We start from the raw sequence: 21,035 nt of genomic DNA on the forward strand, positions 1-21,035 counted from the left end.
CCTCCAATCTCCCTCGTCCCAGCAGTGTGGGGGAGCCAGGCAGCTCCTCTTGCAGATGCCCACCCCTGTGTAGCCACAGTGGCCTCTCCCCATCTGTCCTTAAAGACACACGTGGAGGAGGCTGGGGAGGTGGCTCAGTGGTTAATAACATTCGCTGCTCTTGCAGGGGCCCTGAGTCTGGTTCCCAGAACCCACAAGATGGTTAACGGCCAGCTGTGTGTGACTCCAGTTCCAGGGGACCCAGTGACCTCCTCTAATCTTCATGGGTGCCAGGCACATGTGTAGTGCACATACATATGCATACAGTCAGGCAAAGCACTCACATACATGAAAAATAATAATACATCTTTTATAAAAAAGACACATGTGGATTCCCAGCTCTTCCTAGAAACCTCCTCTGGCTACATGTGATTGCAGGCTGACTGGGCAAATTACAGCCCGCTCAATTAGCGTGGCAGCCTGCCAAAGTCCCCTGGCTCCTGGTAACGGCCTTGGAAGCACGGAGGCAAGACTTCAGGACTCCTGGCTTTACAAGTGGCTGAAGGTCCCGGCGCTCGGCGCTCGGGCTCTCCATCGCCAGCTGCAGTTTCCTGTGCTGTTGACCCTCTTCAAGGGGGCAGCGAGAAAAACTCACGCTTCGGGGACTAGTTTGGAAGGCGTGTTAAGACCACTCAGCACAGTCCTGCGCTTGCAGAGGTGCAGACTCACTCTCCCGGGACTTGGGGAATGACAAAGGCCAATGGGCAAAGCAAGGCCACCGTGAGGGTAGGAGGCATGCCGCCAGCGGCCTTAGAAAGGGCACGTGCCGTGCCGTGGAGCAATCCTGTTCACTGTGAAACCGTGGTGCTCTCCTTGTAAATAAAAAGCTGATTGGCTGGTAGCCAGGCAGGAAGTATAGGTGGACAACCAAAGTAAGGACTGGGAGGAAGGAGGGCGGAGTCGGGAGCCGCCAACGGATGTAGAGAGAGCAAGATGGGCATGCTGTACTGAGAAAAGGTACCAAGCCACGCAGCAAAAGCCTACGTAAGAAACATGGGTTAACATAAATGTAAGCGTTAGCTAGTCACAAGTCTGAGCATTTATAATTTATATGAATAAATTATAATAATTTATAATTTATATGAAGTCTCTGTGTGGGAGCGGGCGGTCGGGAGGACAGGAAAGCTCCACCTACAGGAGTAGCTAGAAGGTTGCTCAGGACGGTCTCTTGAGGGACAGACCCAGATGTTGACGAGGGGACGGACATGGGGAGACAAGCTTCAGGAAGAGGGAACAGAGGGCGCAGGGACCCCGAGGGTGGGAACATAGGAGGAAGGAACTCATGCCTGCAACCCTGAACATGTGAGAGGAACCTGGGCGAGGAACCTGGGCAGGAGGACCATGGAGGGACACCTAGGGTCTGCGTTCATTCCTGGAACCACAGGGAGGAGGAAAGAACCAACAGCCTCGTGTGACCAGCAGATACAGGGTCGGGGACACAGCTCCCGGCTGCCAGGTGGGGATGGGGACAGAGCTAGTGGGCTCCCTGGTACTCAAGGACTACACACACCCAAACACTCAACCCTCCTTCCTATTTCAAGGCATGTACGTGCACACGCAGGTGTGCACATGAGAAGCGGTGAGGAGAGAGGTCAGCTTCATATGCCATCCGCTGTTTTTCTTTTGGGACAGGGTCTCTCGTTGTCTTAGAGCTTCCTAACGTGGGAGTCTGGATGGCCAGTGAGCCGCATGAGGCCTCTTGACCTCCCCAGCGCTGGGGTTACAAGCATGCGCCATCTTGACTGCTTTTTATTTTAAAGCAAGGGTTTGGGGGAATCAAACCCAGCTCCTCGTGATTTCAGGGCAAGCGCCTTCCTGGCTGAGCGTCCTTCTGGCCCGTCTGTCCTTGGCTTTTAATGGTGACGGTTGAGGACAGTTAGAAAGCTTTTTCCGTTTCACAGGTTCTGCAAGGCCAACCAGACACTCAAGTCTTACATAGCCATTTCCAGAATGCCCCGATTGGTGCTTATCTTTTTATGTTAATATTTAAGACGGAGGCTTAGCCTCGTCTCAGCCCAGTTACTAGCAGAGAAGAGTTCTCCAGGGAATGACAATTTGCTCGGGTCTTTAACTAATGATGGTGCAAGTCACCTAGTTTGAGGGCTGCAACATAGAGGTCACGGAGTATATCAGGGGCCCTGTGGGTCAGGCAGCTCTCACCCTGCTTTGGGAGCATTGTTCTCTGGTCTCCTTCTTCCTCGGGGAGTGGGTTGTCTCGTAGGACATGGGTCCCATGTGGTATGGACCCAGGTGTGCATCCTGAACACTATTGTTGGAGCCTCTGGCAGAGAGACATATCATCCCGTCTTTGCTAGTTTCCTGGGGCTGACACAGCAGAGTCATAAACAGAGAGAGCTAAACACAAGAGGAACTGACTCACAGCCTGGAGGCCAGGCAGTTGGCAGACAGGCGCTGGCCAGTGGCCAGCGGGGTCTGCTCCCTCCAGAGGTGTTAGTGAAGAGCTCTGCCTCTCTCAGCTTTGGGTGGCTGCTGGGACTCCCTGACATTCCTGGGATCGTATCTGTGTTCCCATTCTTTGCATCTATCATAAGGCCTTCAAGCATCCGGTACCACTCCACCTTACCTGATCACCCCAACAGAAACCCTATAAGGTGGCCCAAATAAGGCCACTTTCTGAGGCTCAGGGACTATATAAAATTGGGCGGCAGGACATAGTTAAACCCACCACACTCCGTCATCACAAACCCTGTCTGCACTGGAGGGAGTGTTTTCTGTCAGAGTTGAGAAGGCTCCTCCCCACCTCATCCATACCAATGCTCTCTGCCTGCGCCCCCCCCCCCCAGCTCAGCCATCTAGGTCTTCTCTCATCCTGTGATGGTCTGGAAGGTTCTCTATCATGTCTTCCAAGGGGATTTCTCTCAAGACTGTTCAGGACCCAGCACTCATATCACAGCCTCCCTGCCACAGATCCCCCACAGTACAGCCTGGTTTCCAGCTTCAGGGTAGGTGGTGCTACTGGAACCTTCCTTGTGGGTCTTGTTTAATTTCTTCTGCCTCTCTGCACCATGACGTGGCGGGCTTAGGGAAGGGGCCCTTGTCCCTCTCACTCATGCAGAAGAATCTCTGGGGTCTAACTCAGGCTCTAGTGCCAACATCCTCTCAATAAGCACTGCTGGGTGCACACTAAGTCCCCATGAGCAGCTAGCACAAAACAAGACAAGGCACAGGGTCCTCCCCCTTGAGCAATTCCCATCCTGCTCACAAGCTCAGTTGTGGCCGCCGTCAGACTGACCAACGGTCTTTCCCTTACAGCAGACTTAGACTACAAAACCTTCAAAACGCTGCCGTCTCGGGGGCCACCAGAAGTGCTTTGTTTCTTTAAACTACAACCATATGTTCAAACAATGGCCCAAAGGACCAAACACACTGTTCACAAGAGATGAAGATAAAAGGACAGTCCTGACCTCCATTCACTCACTGGTGAACAGCCAAACCCCGGGGCCAAAACATAAGAAACCAGGCTAGATGTGACACACTTCTGATAATCACGCCATTTTTTAATGATACCCGTGCCAAACATTGCACTGGACTCACTGATATGAAAGCATACACTTGCTGTCTGAGATTCTAACTCGATAGGCACTTGTCTTTTCATATGCAACCCCGAGGACCCTACAAGGACTGGAGGAGACAGTCCCCTTTGGCCCACTGGCTCTGGAGGTTACAGATAGGGAAGTCGCGCACTCTCTGCCTGTCACCCTCGGGCTCTGTGGCCAGGAGCTGTCCCAAGTGCTGAACGCAAAGAGGCGTGAGTTCACAGGTGTGTTCTTCTGAGAGTCTAAGAAAACTTACCCCACGTGCAGCTTTCAGACAGACAGACCTTTACTCCCTAGCCTTTGTTACCACCGTTACAGTTGGGTGCAGCCCAGTTTTAGGATGTGAAGGACACACTTCTTGGCTCACAGAACACAACTGGGCTTTTCTTTCCAGAATGGGTTTGTATTAAAGATGGTGAATTGAAGTATTTTCCTTTAAATGTTTTTATGTTTATTTTATGTGTTTGCATGTTTTGCCTGCAGAGGTCAGAGGAGGGCACCGGATCCCTTGGGAAGGGAGTAACGGGTGCTAATGTTATGCAGCCACCATATGGGTGCTGGGAACCAAACCCTGGTCCTTTGCAAGAGCAGTCAGTACCACTTTCTTCGGCACCATCTCTACAGTCCCATTTAAAAAAATATTCATTTGTAAATTTTTGGTGTGTATGTATACACATGCATGCCTGCATGCATACATATTATGTGTGTAAGTATACACATATATATACATGCACATGTGCACATGCAGGTGCAGTACCTTCAGAGGCCAGGAGGGGGCCGATGCTCTGGGACTGGAGTGACAGGCAGTTGCGAACTTCCCTGCTCTGGTGCAAACAGTCAGTGGTTTTAACTGTGGAACCACCTCTCCAGCCCGGCTGAAGTGTTCCCACCAATTCACACTTAGCCAGCCCCTAGTGACTAGTTTGCCCCAGTGAAGTTGCCAGAGACAAGTGAAAGTTCCTCGCCATGAAAACACCCAAAGAGATAAAATCCCAAGCCTAGTAATGCTTGTTTTTGCACAGCTAGGACTGCAGCAGACGTTCAGTTTCTTCGCGGAGGCATTTCTATGTGGTTGGATACTTCCAAACTGAAAATATTTGCCCCAAGTCGCAATAAAACCGTGGCCAGCTTTCCCAGGGCGGTATCCCTCTTTCATGCAGAGGACCTCTTTGCAATTCTCCCCAAATGTCCTGGGGAACACCCTGACCACCCCACTCTCTAGCCCAGCCCTTACCGATACTTCATGCCCGTGCGCTGCGCGGTGCAGCCGTCCAGGGAAAGGCCGTGCATGCGGAGGAAGCTCTCCATGTTCCTGGCCTGGGCGGCTGCCCGCACCTCCCTCAGCCGCTGCAGCTCCAGCGTGTCTTTCTGGCGGACTGGATGCAGGGCCCAGTCTGAGTGACATCTGCTGCTTACACTCCGCAGACTCTCGCTGTACGTCATGGACAGCATGGTGCCACCTGGAGTTGCCACTGTCCAGACGGGAAATGCCGAGCGGTGGTAGTTTAGGGAGCTTGTCAGTACCTCTGGTGCCCTAGGCTGGCCGGCTGGCTGAGGGGCAGGGGCTGGATGCAGAGGTAGTGACAATCTTCAAGGGGAATTGCCACCAGGGTGTGCCTGAGTCCTGGGTGATAGATACACCCTTGGTCTGAGGTCCTCGCCCTTAAAACCATGATTGCTGGAGGATGGGCTTGCCCACCTCTGCCCCAGCAGCTGTCAGGGAAGCTGGCCAAGCTAGAATGCAGGAGCATTGCCACCAAGCGGCACGGGATGACTGGACGGAAGCATGGGGGGGCATGCAGTAAGGGAGTCCGCGAACGCTGGCTGCCGAGGACCTGCTGCCCGGTGCTGCCACATCACCGTGCTCTCGTGACGGGGTTGCCAGCTGAACCCATCAGAAAGCTGTCCCAGGGGAGAAGCACCAGGCACACGAGCCATGGGAGAAAGCTCTAACTGGGCTCCTGCCTCACCCCACATGCCAGGGGCCCAGCTCGAGCCTGGGAGAAGGACACGGGGTGAACCACGGCGCAGTTTGCCTGCTTAGGTCCTACTGCACCAGCAGAGGTCTCTGGGCTCTGTTTCATGACGGCATGTCACAGTCCATGGAGCTTTAGTGATGGGTAGGGTGCAGGGCAAGTGAGAGTGTAAAAGTTAACAGCTTGTACATCCACAACCATTCATGCAGTCATCCTAGATGATGGATTCACTCTCGGAGGCCAAGGCCAACACAGCGTCTATTGAAAGGGAACCGGGGCGTAAATGGTGGCCCTGACGGTGGACTATGACGCGGTTGGAAGGACCACATATCCAGGGAGAAAGAACGTGTTTGCAACCCTCCAGTGGGCGTGGGCAGCACTGCAGGAGCAGGAGCAGGAGTGAGTGAGGGCCGTGGCTGCAGGGAGGAGAGGGAGTCACACCCTGCTCCCTCTACCACCGGCAGTAAGGACACAGTGGCAGGTATAGGTGACACAGAGGTCTGCGATCCAGGTCCCTGTCCTCAGCACCACGTATGCCCAGATGCTGCAGGCAGCCCCAGAAGTGTCGCTAGCTGGGAGGAAGTTCCTGTTGCACTTCTACCAGCTTCAGCGGTGAGCCCCCGAGTCCCTCTGTTTGAGGAAGAGACCAGCTTGTGACACCCTTGGCCCGGGAAAATGCAAGCGTGAGTAAGTGTAGGAAGGAGCAGAGGAGGTACTGGGTCTAGGCGGTGGGGGCGTGGCCCCGGGCTGGGGCTAGTTCCTCTGGAGGCCAGAGGAAGGGACCGCTAAGGGCAAGGGTTTGAGATGACTATGTTTAAGTCCTCCCCGCCTGGGTGAGCACTAAAGGTGGTGGTGGGTCACCTGCAGGAACCTTGTAGCTGGCCCTTTCTCCAAGGGCTTCCCTGCAGTTATCTTGATTAGGACTGCCATGTGTGCGCTGGTCAAACCTAGCGTGGGGCTTACTTAGTTCACAGTAGGAGCTTGGGATAGTTACTGCATGTTCATCTGAGTTAGGGAAAAGGCTCCGAGAGGGTCTGGGAAGACCAGTGGAATTCCAGGGAGAGAAGGAGAGAGGGAGACAGACAAACGGACAGAGACAGAGAAAGACACATACAGAGAGAGATCCCAGAGAATCTCAGAGAGATAGACAGAGACACACAGAGACAGAAAGAAACACAGAGGGACACAGAGAGAAACACACACATACACACACACACACACACACACACACAGAGAGAGAGAGAGAGAGGGAGAGGGAGAGAGAGAGAGAGGGAGAGAGAGAGAGAGGCAGCATCTGCTCAATCTTAGATCTGCCCCAAGTGTGGCTAGACCGTGTCTAGTCTCCCAAGGGAAGGCGCTGTGCTGTCTGCACATGGTCAGAGCCTTGAGTGTCGGGCGTGGTCCCAACACCACACCCTTTCCTGTGCGGCATTTATCACCTTTGTACAGACACTGTCCTAATCATCCCACTGCTCTGCCTTCCTGCAGCTGCTGCTTCTGCCCCCAGTGGTGCCCATGGAGCCCATGGTAGGGGTCCTGCTCCCTAAAACTAAAGCCAAGGTTGTCTTAGTGGCAATGCCCCTGTCGCAGCGCTGGGGCTGACTCCGGCTTAGCACTGACTCACAGACGTTTCTGTGGTAGGAGGCAAGGTTTCCACATGAGGACTGACATCCGTCCCTGCTCACAGCTTTTGGGAGGGAGCGGGCACTGTCTGCAGGGCTCTGGACCCTGAACAGGTTTGGGGCTCTGCATAAGTCCTGTGTTTCCCAGGAAACTATGTCTGGGGGGCTGCAAAAGGGCCCCAGCTCACGAGGAGGCACATTTTAAGGGATGTGGACCTGAAACCCACGGGTAGTGGGGCTGGCTCCCCCTCCCTCCTCTGGTAGGTGCAGGGTAACAGTGGACAACTGCTCCAGAGGTGTTTCGTGGCCGGTGGCCACCCCTGTTTAGAATGGAGGCCAGCTCTCTCTTCCCTGGGGTGAGAGAGGAGGCCGGCTTGGCGGGCTACAGCTCTTTCCGAAAAGTGGGCATGATGTACACACTCCCAGCCAGGCCGAAATCAATAGCCATTAGCTTTCAAGGCATTGCCCGCAAAAGTGCCTGGGGTCTGCAGGGTCTGGAAATACCAGCAGGGTCCCAGTGTGAGGTGACAGTGGCTAGACTCTTTGTTCAGAATGGGACAGCATACTCTGTCACCACCACTCAGGGACACGTAGGCAGGGCCACTTATGAAATGACAAGAGGCTTGTCACCAGGCTGCTGTGGTGTAGCCAGGAGCACACCTTATGGGACAGGTGACTGTCCCCAAAGGTGTGTGCATGATGACACAGAGATGACTGTGGGGACAAGAGTCTACCATTTAAGCTGGAGGTAATATAGGCCTGAGAGGAGATGGTGACCAGAGGTAGACGGGCCCCACAGACACCAAACTTCACTAGGAAATGGTGGACACTAGAACACCCGTTTAACAGAGAATGCATGCGTTCCCTACAAGCCGGGGAGAAACGGGAGAGGGCAGGAAAGAGCAGGGCCCTTCTCCCTTCCCTGTCGGCTGCATGGCCATCACCGAGGGAATGCAGGTTCTGTGGCACGGGGGTGGCCCAGAGCCTTCTGTTACAAGTGAGTAACCAGTTCTAAAGAGAACTGGGACAGGGTGCAGCCTGGCACAGAGGGTCCATAATCTGCACGCGCACGTGTGTGCGTGTGTGTGCATGTGTGCGTGTGTGCGTGTGTGCGCGCGTGTGTGCGCATGTGTGCATGTGTGAGTGTGTGCGTGTGTGCGCATGTGTGCATGTGTGAGTGTGTGCGCGTGTGTGTGAGTGTGTGTGCACGTGTGCGTGTGTGGGCAGCTTGAGAGGACATTAACTGTGGGTGGAAGCTAGAGCCACCCAGAGGAGGAAGTTTATATAGATAAGAGTAGATGGTTCTTGGGTTCTAGCAGTCTCAGTGTAGACAGGCAAATCAGAGCACTCTGGACTCCCTCATGCTGGGGCTGTACGCTGGACAGCGGTGCTCTTAGATAAAAGGCTGCAGGCGAGGGAGGGAGGGAGGGAGGGGAGATGGATGGAAGGAAGGAGGGAAGGAAGGAGGGAAGGAAGGAAGGAAGGATGGAAGGAAGAAAGCCCATTTTCAAGGCTCCTCCTATCTGAGCTTAGAAGTACAGTGACCTCTGACCTACCCCCTACCAGATCTCTAGTAGAATGAATACCAGTCCCCCCCCACCCAGGAGCTGCTAGGTAGGTTTTCTCTGCAACTCTATTTATTCCTGTCGGCTGGGGGGCTCAGGGGATGCCATCTGAATTAACACAGTGACACAAAGGGTGAGGTGCCAGCAGGCTAACCTCATCAGTTCAACAGGGGTCGCCTCCTCTGCCTCTCTGTCAGATGGCAGGCAACATGTGTCTCGAGGCTGCGGCCAGCCCGAAGCTTCGGAAGAGGAACCATAGGGAAGTGGTCACCATTCATTCCGGGGAGCGGCTCTGCGACTCACTGCACGCACAGCGTCCCCACAGCACACAAACACAGTCGTTTTCACTCAGGAACCATCAGCAAACCGATACCACAATAAGCAACCCTAGCTCCTGCAGGCACAGGCTTCCTAGACAGACAGCATCAAACCTCGCGGACAGCATTGCCAGCCCAAGTCGCGAGTGCTGAATCTTAATCAAGGGTAATGCCAGCGAGGCAGGAGATAGCTGGCGGGTCACTGGCAGACAGGGAGACAGCCAGGCCAGTGCCGCACAGGGTGGGCAGCAAGCGGGATCGGTCGCGGGGTGGCAGGCGCGGCCAGGTGGGAGCCCACCCACCCTCCTCCGTCCAGCACAGTTACCTCAAGTGCAGCCCGATGGGCTCTCTGAGGCGGTCTGCTTTGGAAAATATGTGGGTGGTCTGATTTCTGATCAGCCGGCAGCGTCCCCAGACATCACCCCAGCTCTATCATGTAAGTTCCCGGGGGGGGGGCGGTGCCCGTGTCCGGAGCGGCACCCCTCAGATGGTGGCTGCTGCATCCATTCCTGCGCCCGCCTCACCTGCTTCCCTGGGTGGCTGCTTGTTAATAAAGGCCGCAGTCTAGTTATCAGGGAGCTAAGGAGGCAGCGGGCACAGTGACGCTTTCCTTAAGGAGTTGTCACTGCAGAACGTCAGAAGCAATTGGTGAGTGAGGAAGAGTCCCGCAAGGGTCGGCTTGGGAGGCAGCAAGTCCATTAGCTTCTATTAGGGAGTTCTCATCCTGTGGAACAGGCTGAATTATTCACGAGCGCCTCTCCCCTAACAGCTCAGGAAGTGCAGTGCCCTGCTGCAGCCTGGCAGGGCGGTTGGGGTGCAGGGTGAAGTGGGGGTCACGCCCCTTCCCCTGCCCTGGCCTTTGCTACCTCTGCTGCCCTTGTGCCACGGGCGAGGATCTTCGGAGCCAAGCATAGGAAGGAGATGCCTGTTCGTTATTTGAATGCCAGACACACACAGCTCATGGCGTCTACTCTGCCTCATTCCAAACCGTGGCTGCAGTGGGCGGCTCGGGTGGCCGTGGAATGTGATCGCTGCCACCGGAAAGAGGCACACAGGGTTGTCTTCACCCTCCCCTAGCATGTACCCTGATGCCTATACCTGGGAGGGTCTAGCAACCCGCTTGGGCACAGAATGCCCACGCCTCAGGCAGGGGCAGGTAGGTTTCTTTCCCAGCGTATCTCCTGATGTGGGCTTCAGGTAAAGCTTTTGGATTGTTCTCTGTGAGGCCAGCGCCCAACTGAGGCAAAAAATGAAAGAAAAAAGCCACTAACTCACTGTGGTGCCTCCTACTGGCGGGGGTGGGGATTATTTCCCCACCCTTTGGCCTCACCAAGATCCGGAGTCTCGTTCTGGCTGCAGGAACCCGAGTGGGACCGTCGGTGTCTGCTGGAGCCCAGCTTCAGTGACTAAGCACGGTCCTTACCCTCCTGCATTTCCTCCACAGAACAATGTGCTGGGGGCTAGCCCTGGCTAGAGGGGAAGGAGGATGGGGGACATGTGGGCCCATCTGCAGCAGGCAGAAAAAAGAGGTCCCCACGCACCTGGAGAAGTGGACCCTAGCCAACCCACTGACACATAAGCAGAAAAACTGTCATCCGCTAGACAACACCTGTGTGCCATGCAGGGATTTACTCCCTGTTGATCTGGGAGCTGCTCAATTGGTAGCCAGGACAGAATGAAAACCCTGTCACAAGCACTTCTGCCTTCAAAGGGCCACTGTTAAGTCACGTGACGAGCTCTGTGATGGCCATGCTGAGTGCTGTGTTGATGTGGGTGCCTCATAGTGAACGTTCAACAAACAAAGATCCCAGCCCTTTGAGGTCATCACCAGAAGTCCAGCCTGACTGCTTATGTGAAAAACTCCACTGAGAGGCAAAGAACAAGAAAGACCTAAGATCTCCTGGTCCAAGGGCCAGCCAGAGCTATGCACAATACACTACAGTTTTACCTCAGCCAGCCAGCGCTGTGCACAGGTCACTACAGTTTTAGTTACACATGCTCTTTACCGGGGTTCCATTTCAGCCTGTTTCTCTGTCACCTTTCTCCTACCAGGTGGAGGTGGACAGGCTTTCTTGAGGATGGGGTACAGGTACAAGTTTTATTATCTAGATCCTTCTGAAACAAATGCCATAATTGCCCATTTGCCACACAGATGCACACACAGTTGTTTGCACGCTCAAGTTCAGGCAGAAGTCTTACCCAGTCAACATTTCAGTCAAACCAGAGTCTCATCCCTGTAAAGAACAAGACCTTAGAGACGATGGCACAAAGGAGCCCGCCCACGAACCCAGGCGCGGCCATGGTCCTGAGGCCGTGGGAAGGAGACAACGGCATGAAAAACCAGTGCTCATGCAGAGCACGCAGCCCAGATGCCTGGCGCATCACAACATCCCACAGTACCACGTCTGGCATGTGCTCATCAGGTGTGGACAGCGGCATCTGATGTCACAGGTTAAGACGCTACGGCAGGTCCTGCTCCCTGACACGGCCCTGAGGCAGGCTGAGCCAGCTGCCTGCAGGCTTTCTGCAGCTCTGATGCCTTGTTGGGCTGGAAAGTCTCCCAGGAGGGGTATGTTTTCTGAGCGCGTCCTTCACCTTGCAGGTGAGGCTGACACAGCCTAGCGGGGAGGGTCTGCCTGGCCTGAGGGGAGCATGGGCGGCCCCACATCCTGACTTTTGCCAGGCCATCAGCTGGCTTCCCATTCTCCAACCAAGTAAGTGCATCTGAGAGCTATGGTGACCCGCAACCTTGATCCAAATCACAGGGCACCACATACACCTTGTGAAGGTACAATCGATCTCTCGAACCACCCACAGTGCCACAGGTTATCTGTCAGTCCATCCAAACCCAAATCTGTGGGCGACAGGAGGGACAGACGGATCCTCTCCTCCAGTAACAGAAGGGAGTGCAGACCCACAGCCACAGAAAGGGAGGGGCCCATACACTAAAAAATGCCCTCTTTCTTTTCAACCCACAGCCTTGTAGACACAGGCAAGCATAGCGTTCTACCGCTGAGCCCCACACCTAAGTGGTAAGGGAAGTTTCCGTGGTCGATTCGGCTGAGAGATGAACATATATCTTAAGTCCATTTGGTCAAATCAAAGCAGACTTCAGTCGATGAACACACGCAATTAACCTGACCGCATGCTCTCACCAGGGCATTGCACTGAGAGGCATGGGCACAGCCTGTCATTAGGGGCAGCGCCAGCCTGCATCTTGCCCTGCTTGGGGGTGGACACAGCCCTCCCCACCACACCTTTGCCTTTGGCTTTCGGGGTTGAGAGGAGGAGGGAGAGGAGGAAGAGAAGGATGATTACCTGTAAAACTGGAGCTGTCTTTTGGGGCTCCCATACCGAGTACTTCGGATAGCAATGGAGGAAAGGGAGGAAAAAGGAAAGGAGAGAATATGCAATTGGCATCAACCACAGGCAGGCGCAAGCTCAGATTCATCACCCACACCCCACAGCCCCCACCCGCCACGCTTCTCCAACCCTGGCTCCAGCCAGGCTGGCTGACCAGGCTCTGCCAGACGTATAAGCCAGGTTCCAAATGCTCTGCAACAGTGCCGCCCAGTGGCCAGTGGGGCACAGCCTGCCCTGGTTGCCGAAGCGTCCAGAGGCGTCCAGGCTGGCCTGAGACTCTGGGGCCCTCCTCAGGACAGACACTGCTTCCCGCTGGTTTTCGCAGACACTTGCAAGGCTCAGGCTCCAGACACTAGCTAGAAAGGTCCGAATTCCCAGAATATGTAGGCTTGGGGTCTTTCAGGATGGCAATACAGGCTTTGGGGTTCTGTGATGGCTCTGCAGCCAGCGGCTCTCACTAGCGCCGCCTACGGGAGGCCTGATGTTCAGAAAGGTTGGCTCACACAAGGAGGTCACGGTTGCTCTCTGAGAACGGGGCTGTTGCTGGCTTTTGGAAAAGGGCAGGTGCTGGCCCCCAATGCCCGTGAGCTCCTTGAGGGCTGGGTGGGATACTAGAGCCCACTGAGGAGTGACATGCACAGAGGAGAAACAGAAGCAGGAGAGGGTGCTCCAGGCACCACTGAGTCGCCCAGGTAACCTCAGCCGAGGTCTCCAAGAGTCAGCGACCAGAGACAAATCTATTGTGGCTCAGTGCCATTCAGAACGTCTTTATACAGGCTTTGAGAGCTTCCATTCTTTTCCTGGGACCTGCACACCTCTCAGCTCTGTGAGCCCTGCTTGAGTCCTTACCCTTCCCCCAGGGGAAGTTACCTGTAGATCATCCCAGGGGAGCCCGTCTGCCGCAGGGAGAGTCGAGCCGGGGACCCCGTGGTTGATTCCGGATACATGGGGCCGGCCTCAGTTATCCAGACCAGCTTGCTTTTTCACGGAGGGGAAGTCCTGAAAGAAAACGAAGACAAAAGGGTGGTGGTTAAGAAGAGACTGAGCAGGTTTGGGCTGTAGGAGCTGCCCATGTCTGCCCCCTCCCCCGACACACCGCCCCATGGACTCGACCGGGGGTGGGGGTTTGCTGTGGAGGTTCCCACCCCACACCGCTCGCACAAGGGTCTGTGGACTCCTCTGTTCCCTCTCGCCTTCTAGAACTGATCTTAATGCCTTGTCTTGCTCCCGGCTCCACCTACAGCAGCTTCCTGCGCTGCCCTGATGTTCAGGGAGTTTGCTTGGTGCCCTCAATGACCCCTGGGCCCTGGGCCACCCTCCTTGTGGGCCCCCCTCCTTGTGCAGGGTCCTCCCCTTGATCATGACTGGACTCAGTGACGTGGTTCTGACCAGGAAGATGTGGCTCAGGAGATGGGTTGTCACTGGATGACACGGGTTGTGATTCCTGTCCTGCTCGGCATCTTCCTTCCGGTCCTCTATTCATCCAGCCATCAAAGTCTCCATCATTCACCTGAAGCCCTGGTTGGTTCCTAGCTGCTCCCGGCTCCCCAGACACCTGGGCATCTGTGTCAAAGGGCACCTTGTCACGTGGCCCCTCTCCCCCACTGTTGCCTCTAGGCTGTGCTCTGCTGACTGGTTCCCACCCGAGCCCATGGTTCACACGCTTGGTTCCCACCCGAGCCCTTGGTTCACACGCTTGGTTCCCACCCGAGCCCTTGGTTCACACGCTTGGTTCCCACCCGAGCCCTTGGTTCACACGCTTGGTTCCCACCCGAGCCCTTGGTTCACACGCTTGGTTCCCACCCGAGCCCTTGGTTCACACGCTTGGTTCCCACCCGAGCCCTTGGTTCACACGCTTGGTTCCCACCCGAGCCCTTGGTTCACACGCTTGGTTCCCACCCGAGCCCTTGGTTCACACGCTTGGTTCCCACTCGAGCCCTTGGTTCACACGCTTGGTTCCCACCTGAGCCCTTGGTTCACACTCTTGGTTCCCACCTGAGCCCATGGTTCACACGCTTGGTTCCCACCTGAGCCCATGGTTCACACTCTTGGTTCCCACCTGAGCCCATGGTTCACACGCTTGGTTCCCACCTGAGCCCATGGTTCACACGCTTGGTTCCCACCTGAGCCCTTGGTTCACACTCTTGATTCCCACCCGAACCCTTGGTTCATACTCTTGGTTCCCACTTGAGTCCTTGGTTCACACGCTTGGGCCACCTAGTCCTTCTGGTAACAGGCCACACTCACACCCCTCTCGGCCTCCAGGTCCCTATGCTGACAACTCCTTCACCCAGCTGTCACCTTCGGCGGTGCCCTCCCAGATACCAGGCAGTTCCAACAGTCTGTCTGTCTGCGTGCATGCGGGTCTGCTTGTTGCAGGTCACCAGGGTGGGAATCTCAGAAGGCCTTCTAACCGCCATGCCCCTGGCCTCACGAGGGCTCAGAAGGTTCCCTGATTCAAATTCACAGGGCCCACTGCCATGGGCAAAGTGACAGTTTGGATTGGCAGTGACCCCCCTGAAATTGGAGGGTGACACTTAGCTAAATAGGTTCCTGGTTCATCACACAAAAGCTCCTGAGCTGTCATGAAGTGATTCGGAACGCCTCCCTGAAGCCCCGCAGTGTCCGCTTTTTCCGCCAAGCACCTTCCGTGTGTGTGTATGTGTGTGTGTGTGCGTGTGCGTGCACATACACAAGTGTGCATACACATGGAGAACAGAGGCGTCTTCTTCAATCATGCTCTACCATATTCTTTTGAGACAGTGGCTGTCACTGAACTTGGAGCTCACCAATTGGACCAGACTTGATGGCCAGTGAGTACCAGATACACACACACTCACATACACACACTCACACACATACACACAGACTATCACACACACACATTCACACACACAGACTCTCAAACATACACACATTCACACACACAGACTCTCAAACATACACACTCACACACACAGACTCTCACACATACTCACATACACACACACTCTCTTTCTCTCTCTCTCACACACACACACTCTCTCTCACACACACACTCTCTCTCTCTCTCTCACACACACACACACACACACATTCTCTCTCTCTCTCACACACACACACACACACACACACTCTCTCTCTCACACACACACACACACACATTCTCTCTCTCTCTCACACACACACACACACACACACACTCTCTCTCTCTCACACACACACACACACACATTCTCTCTCTCCCAGTGCTGAGGTTACAGGTGTGCACCCCCCAGCTTTTTCCTTTCTTTTTAAAGAAAGGGTGTCATGATATTACCCTGGCTGACTCTGGTCTTGAATTCAGAGACCCACCTGCCTCTGCCTCTCAACTGCTGGGATTAAACGCATGCACACCACACTTGGTCTCACACCCAGCTTTTTATGTGCGCCTTGGGATCAAATTCTGGTCCTTATCCTTGGGAGGAAAGTACTTTACCCGATGAGCCATACCGCCCCCATCTTTCTCTCTTACAATGTGAGTCCTTCAGGGCCACTGGTGATCTGAGGCGACAGCCAGATTCTCACTGCCCAGGTCTATGTAAGAACCCACAGATCCTGGAGCAGGGTGGGGTTACAGAAGCCCATGGGCACTGTCTTTTCAAGCTGGCAGGGATTTTACCCATGCATTGGGGACTGTGAGGCCTCAAGGGCAGTCTCTCCTTTAAAACCCATTACTGCCCACACCTGAGGTGACTCAGGTGCAGGGAATCCCTTCCTTCCTCTCATTGGAGTCACTAAAAGGTTGTCATTAAACTCATACGGACACAGGACGCCGTGAGTTCCTTAATGAAGAAAACACTGAGCTGTGCCGCAGGAGGGCCCTGGAGGCTGCCTATGTGAGCCGCGAGGCTTCTCACTCTGAAGCACAGCACATGACTGAGGGAGGGACACAGAGAGGGCTCCTCACAGGCTTGTAGAAAGGACCTTTGTGGCCCTGGCTTTCACGGAGATCAGCTGCAGAGCTGTGGTCCCCGGGGATGGTTAATGTACAGAATTCTAGAAGGACAAGCTGTTTATGTCAGGAGGGCTCAAGGGATGGGGTAAATGGGTCTCTGATTCTTAGATGGGGCTGGGGACAGGAACTGTCTGGCATCTTCAGTGTTCTTGGGCATCGCCGATTCTCTGGCCCCAGGGACCTCAGTCTGGGAAGCCACTGGGCTGGCTGTTAATTCCTACAGCTGGAGCCAGAGGGCCAAACCCAGCCTGCTGCCAATTCTTGTGAATAAAGTTTTATTGAATCATCTCATATTCATCTGCTGAGGGATGGGGCTGCTTTGATGCAGGGTTGAGTAGTACGGAATGAAAGTCTAGAACATTCTCTTGCCTGTTATTAGAAGTTTGCTGACGCATGCTCTGGGCTACTGCCTCGACTCTTGAGGAGACGACCTTTCCAAGGATTCTCTCAGCTCTGACCCTGAAGCTTCCTCTCTGATCATGGAGGACACTCAGGGAACTTCCCCCCACCCCCCATGGCTCCTGGAAGGATTGGCCATGAGGGACTTCCTTCAAGATCTCACGTAGCCCAGGCTGGCTTTGAATTTCTCAGTCTCTTGCTTCCGTCCCCCAATGCTGGGGTTACAGGTGTGTACCATCACTCCCAACTGCATACGCTGCTGGGTCAAACCCAGGGCCTCCTGATGCCACGTGAGCATTCTACCAAGCAAGCGACATCTCAAGATCACCTGTGGAGAAATCCACCTGCCTGGGAAAGAACACCAAAGCAGAGTTTTCTCCTCAACGCCAGAGTGCTGTGCCCTCAGGGGCGTTCCTGAGGAGGCTCTCTGCTCCAGGGCATCCTCCTGGACAGACTCCACTCCGTCCTCGCCTCTCCGAGGAAGCCACTCTTGCTAAGTCTGATGCTGCCTCATGTTGGACCACATCAATGTAGCCCTCACCCCTCTCCCTTGGCTGCAGGACCCCAAGCTCGTGGGTTCTCTGTCCTCTGCGCTGCCTGCGTGGATCTAGACAACTCCTGACTCTTAGGCTGCTCCCGGAGCCTCTCTGACCTCACCTAGCAAGTGAGCCCCATTCTGCACAGCGACACAGGTTCTCCCTAGGTCCCTGAGCTTTGCAGAGCTACCCCTTTCTCAGGACTCCTGGAGTCCTCTTCCAACTGAACTTGGCCTCTGACTCCAGAGGCCTTGCTTTGCCTCTACCTCAGGCTCTCCCTGCACACCTCATCTTAAGCTGCCAATTGTCTCCCCACGCCCGTTCTTCACTTAGTCCCTTCCCGTGCGACTTTCCCCCTAGACTCTGTCACTACTGACACGCCTAAGGCTCACCCACTTTACTCTTTCCACAAAAGCTCTGCTGGTTCGCGAAGGCTGGGGCAAAGGGCGCCCGGTGTCCCCAGTGTCCCCGCGGTGCCCAGCTGTTGTTGCAGGAGATGCAGCAGGAGAGGGCGGGGGCCGGGCAGCCTGTGTTACTGAAGGCAGCACACCGGGCTGTGGGCTGTGCTGGTAACAGGGTTGGGACCCTGCCTGAGGATCTCTGGTGTGCAATGCCTGCTTTGTCCACGGGAGGCGCTCATATAGAATCTTCAGGGTGGGAACAGCTGCTGTCATTGGAGAGGAGTGGGGGGGGGGGAGGTTCCACCTTGAAGAGACTCCAAGCTTCCCTCCCCAGCCAGTAGCCAGCTGACCCCCCACCCCAGACCCACAGCCACAGGGGAGCACTGCCCTCACCCTGAAGACCACGGCTTGAAGAATTTCCCTTTAAGAAAGCCCCGTGGGTCTACAATCCAGCCCAGCAAGCCCCCCACCTCTCTAGGAAGGAGGGGACTTGGCAGGATTTCTCACAGCTCCCACTTTGCATTCAGGATGCAGCCCGCCTCTCTCTGCAGCTGCTGCTGTCCAATCGGGAGTGACTGCACCGGCTGAGTAGCCAATCCGGATGGAGCCAGCATCCTAATGGGAATGGTAGGCTGGTAGCGTTAAGGCAGGTACCAAACCTCGAAGAAGGTAGGCAGAGCTGAGCTGAGCGGCCCCCCCAAAACCTCACAACCCTCTCCAGGTAAAGCTGGGCTGGATAACCCAGGCCCCTGATGCCCTCTTCAGTCTGTAGGATAGATAGGAGCCAGGTTTGGTACCCCTAAACCCATGACTGCCTCCCCTACAGCCTGGAGGAAAGGCAGAGCAGGGACAGGCTTCCCAGGCCCCTGGTGCCACCCACAGTTTGGAGGACAGGCCAGGGAAGTTCACTGATAACATGCCAATCCAAAAAGGGTTGGGGAAGGGTCTGGGTTTGTGATCCAGGCTGAAGGTCAAAGTCTGGGTCCTGTCTGGGTTTGCACCTCAGTCCCATCTGTGTGTGACCTTGAGTAACTTTCCGATTGATATTTGAGGGTTCCGAAGCTGGCCTTCGCCCAAACGCCCTTACAGAAGCAGAGATGTAAATACCACGAGGCCAGGAGGTAAACAGACAGCCCAACCCCAGGCTTAAAAACACTATGCACAGAAGGTGGGGTTGGTGGCCGGTGGCCGAGAAAGGTCAGGAGGCGCCATTCAAGCCGCTCGCCGTCTTTCCTCTCTCCAAATTGTTTCAATAACTTTCAAACTTCAGAAAAGTTAGTAAATCAGAACAGCAACAAACACCCAAGTCCAGTCCTACTCAGCAAGGGTTTACACGGCCTCACCTGCATGCACGCCCTCCTTCCCCTCGGCTCCTGTCCATGTGACGTGAGCTCACACATGAGGTTCACATGCATGCAGGACTGTCAAGGCCATCTGGAGAAGTTCCAGGCCTGAGTGTCACCCACAGGGGCCTCAGCCCCCATCTCCCATCAACCTTGTTTCACAGTCACAGAATCAAGATGAATGCAGGAGAATGCACCAGCACCCGCCATCCAGCCTCTGTCCAAATTCCTGTAGGTTCTTGTCTGGGTGTTCAAAAATCCAGGATCCAGTGGAGGATCTCATATGGCATCAGCTATTTCTCTTTGGTTTCTTCGACCCTAGAAACACCTCATCAAGATTTTCACGTGTGTGTGTGTGTGTGTGTGTGTGTGTGTGTGCGCGCGCGCATGCGCGTGCGTGTTCCTGTGTAGGCTGAGGCAAATCATCTGGCGTCTCATCATCCTCCACTGTGTGTGTGTGTGTCTGTGAGACAGTGTGTGTGTGTGTGTCTTGAGACAGTGTGTGTGTGTGTGCACGCGCGCACGCGTGTGCACACGTGTGCCTGGGATGGGGTCTAGGGTTGTGTGCATGCCTTGCAAGTGCTCTCCCAATAAACTACACCCTTGACCCAGCCCTGGGAAGTTTTTGTTTTTCTTTTTCCCAGCATTCCAGCTGCCTGTCTTGCTGACCACCCCCAAGTTTTGTGCTTTGTCTGACACTGTTTAAGCACCTTTCCTAAAATCTTCATAGCACACTTCTCTTTCTCATACATTCCAGCAGGAAGCAGATACTCTGTCCACTCTAGGCGGTGTTCACTGTGCATTCCCCCTTCATCACCAATCAGGGACTGTGGGAAAATCGCTTGAGGATATGGGTCCTCTGTAACTTTCAACCTCTGGTTTCTAGAAAGGCCCAATATGTTGCCATCTGTATTCTGATGCATGGCTGGAAGCTGTGTTCTCATGAAGGGAAAATGTGAAAATGGATGCCAGGGCCTGGAGTCCAGCACGTCCCCAGTGGTCTGACTGAAGGTCTGTGGTTTCGTTACTCAGGGTCCTGGGGTGAGCTTGGGCCTGGCTGGGAGACCTGGGTTTGGGGTGTGTGTGTGTGTGTGTGTGTGTGTGTGTGTGTGTGTGTGTGTGTTTAGGCAAGTTGGACCTGCAGCACATGCAATGCGAGGGAAGGCTTAGGAACCCCTGAGTGACAGGAGACCAAGGGAGGGATTTTAGCTCGGTACCTCAGTTGTCTTGTGCTACATGACCTCAAGTTCTCTATTTAAGCTTATGATAAATGATGATATTGTTCTGGGGTTACTGTAGAGGAGAAAGAGCTGTTGAGGGGCCCTGTTCTGACCCCTTATCCTCAGGGAGATTAAAAACAGGCTCTACGGCCACAGAGAGTTGCCAAGGGCCACTTGCCTGTATGTAAAGAAACGAGAGCGAATGGCCCGCTTGAGGCAGGAAGCCACGGGAGAGGCCATATCTGGGCACGTCTGTACCTGGGAGTTGAGGTCAGAGAGGCAGAGGAATGGCAGTCACTTTCCTCATTACCCAGGTGTCCTGGGTGGCTGGGCTGGCATCTGAGGAGGCGCAGGAGGAAGGGACAAGGTTGAGTCATTGATCCAAACCCTTTCTCTCTCAGAGTCTCCTTTGTGTGACTGGGCTGTCAGTGGCAGGCATTCCTCCCCCCCCATGCAGTCACATGACTTGCTTTGGCTGAGGAGGCGAGCAGAGTGACAACACCCTAATTCTAGCCATGGTCAAAGGACGTGACTTTGGGTAGAACACTCAGCCTCCCACTGTTGGTGGAAGGGAGGGTAAACAGGACCACGCCACCTGGGCGGGTTTGTGTGCAGGGAGAGCCCTGGCCCATGACCTGGAGTGCGTGTCTCTTGGAGAGCCGCCAGCCACAGCTTCTTCCTGGGTACGGGTACCTTGCACGGCCACTGCTCACATCACACG

General features: G+C 54.8%; 1 protein-coding gene across 4 annotated transcripts in view; it reads right to left on the bottom strand.

Moving 5' to 3' along the window:
- The window catches only part of Kcnab2 (potassium voltage-gated channel subfamily A regulatory beta subunit 2), a 44,491-nt gene extending 31,053 nt beyond the window's left edge, over positions 1 to 13,438 (bottom strand). For 2 of the 4 annotated variants that reach the window (XM_051173900.1, XM_051173902.1), the window contains exons 1-2: positions 13,310 to 13,438; positions 12,395 to 12,436 (exon numbers count right to left, since the gene is read on the bottom strand). In XM_051173900.1, coding sequence (XP_051029857.1) covers positions 12,395 to 12,436; positions 13,310 to 13,386 — 119 coding nt within the window. In that variant the 5' untranslated portion in view covers positions 13,387 to 13,438. The remainder of the gene's footprint in view (positions 1 to 12,394; positions 12,437 to 13,309) is intronic. The other 2 variants (XM_051173901.1, XM_051173903.1) reach the window with 2 other exon arrangements.
- Between the last annotated feature and the right edge of the window lie 7,597 nt (positions 13,439 to 21,035).

The sequence above is a fragment of the Phodopus roborovskii genome, unplaced genomic scaffold (assembly GCF_943737965.1).
Source record: "Phodopus roborovskii unplaced genomic scaffold, PHOROB, whole genome shotgun sequence".
NCBI classification, from domain to species: domain Eukaryota; kingdom Metazoa; phylum Chordata; class Mammalia; order Rodentia; family Cricetidae; genus Phodopus; species Phodopus roborovskii.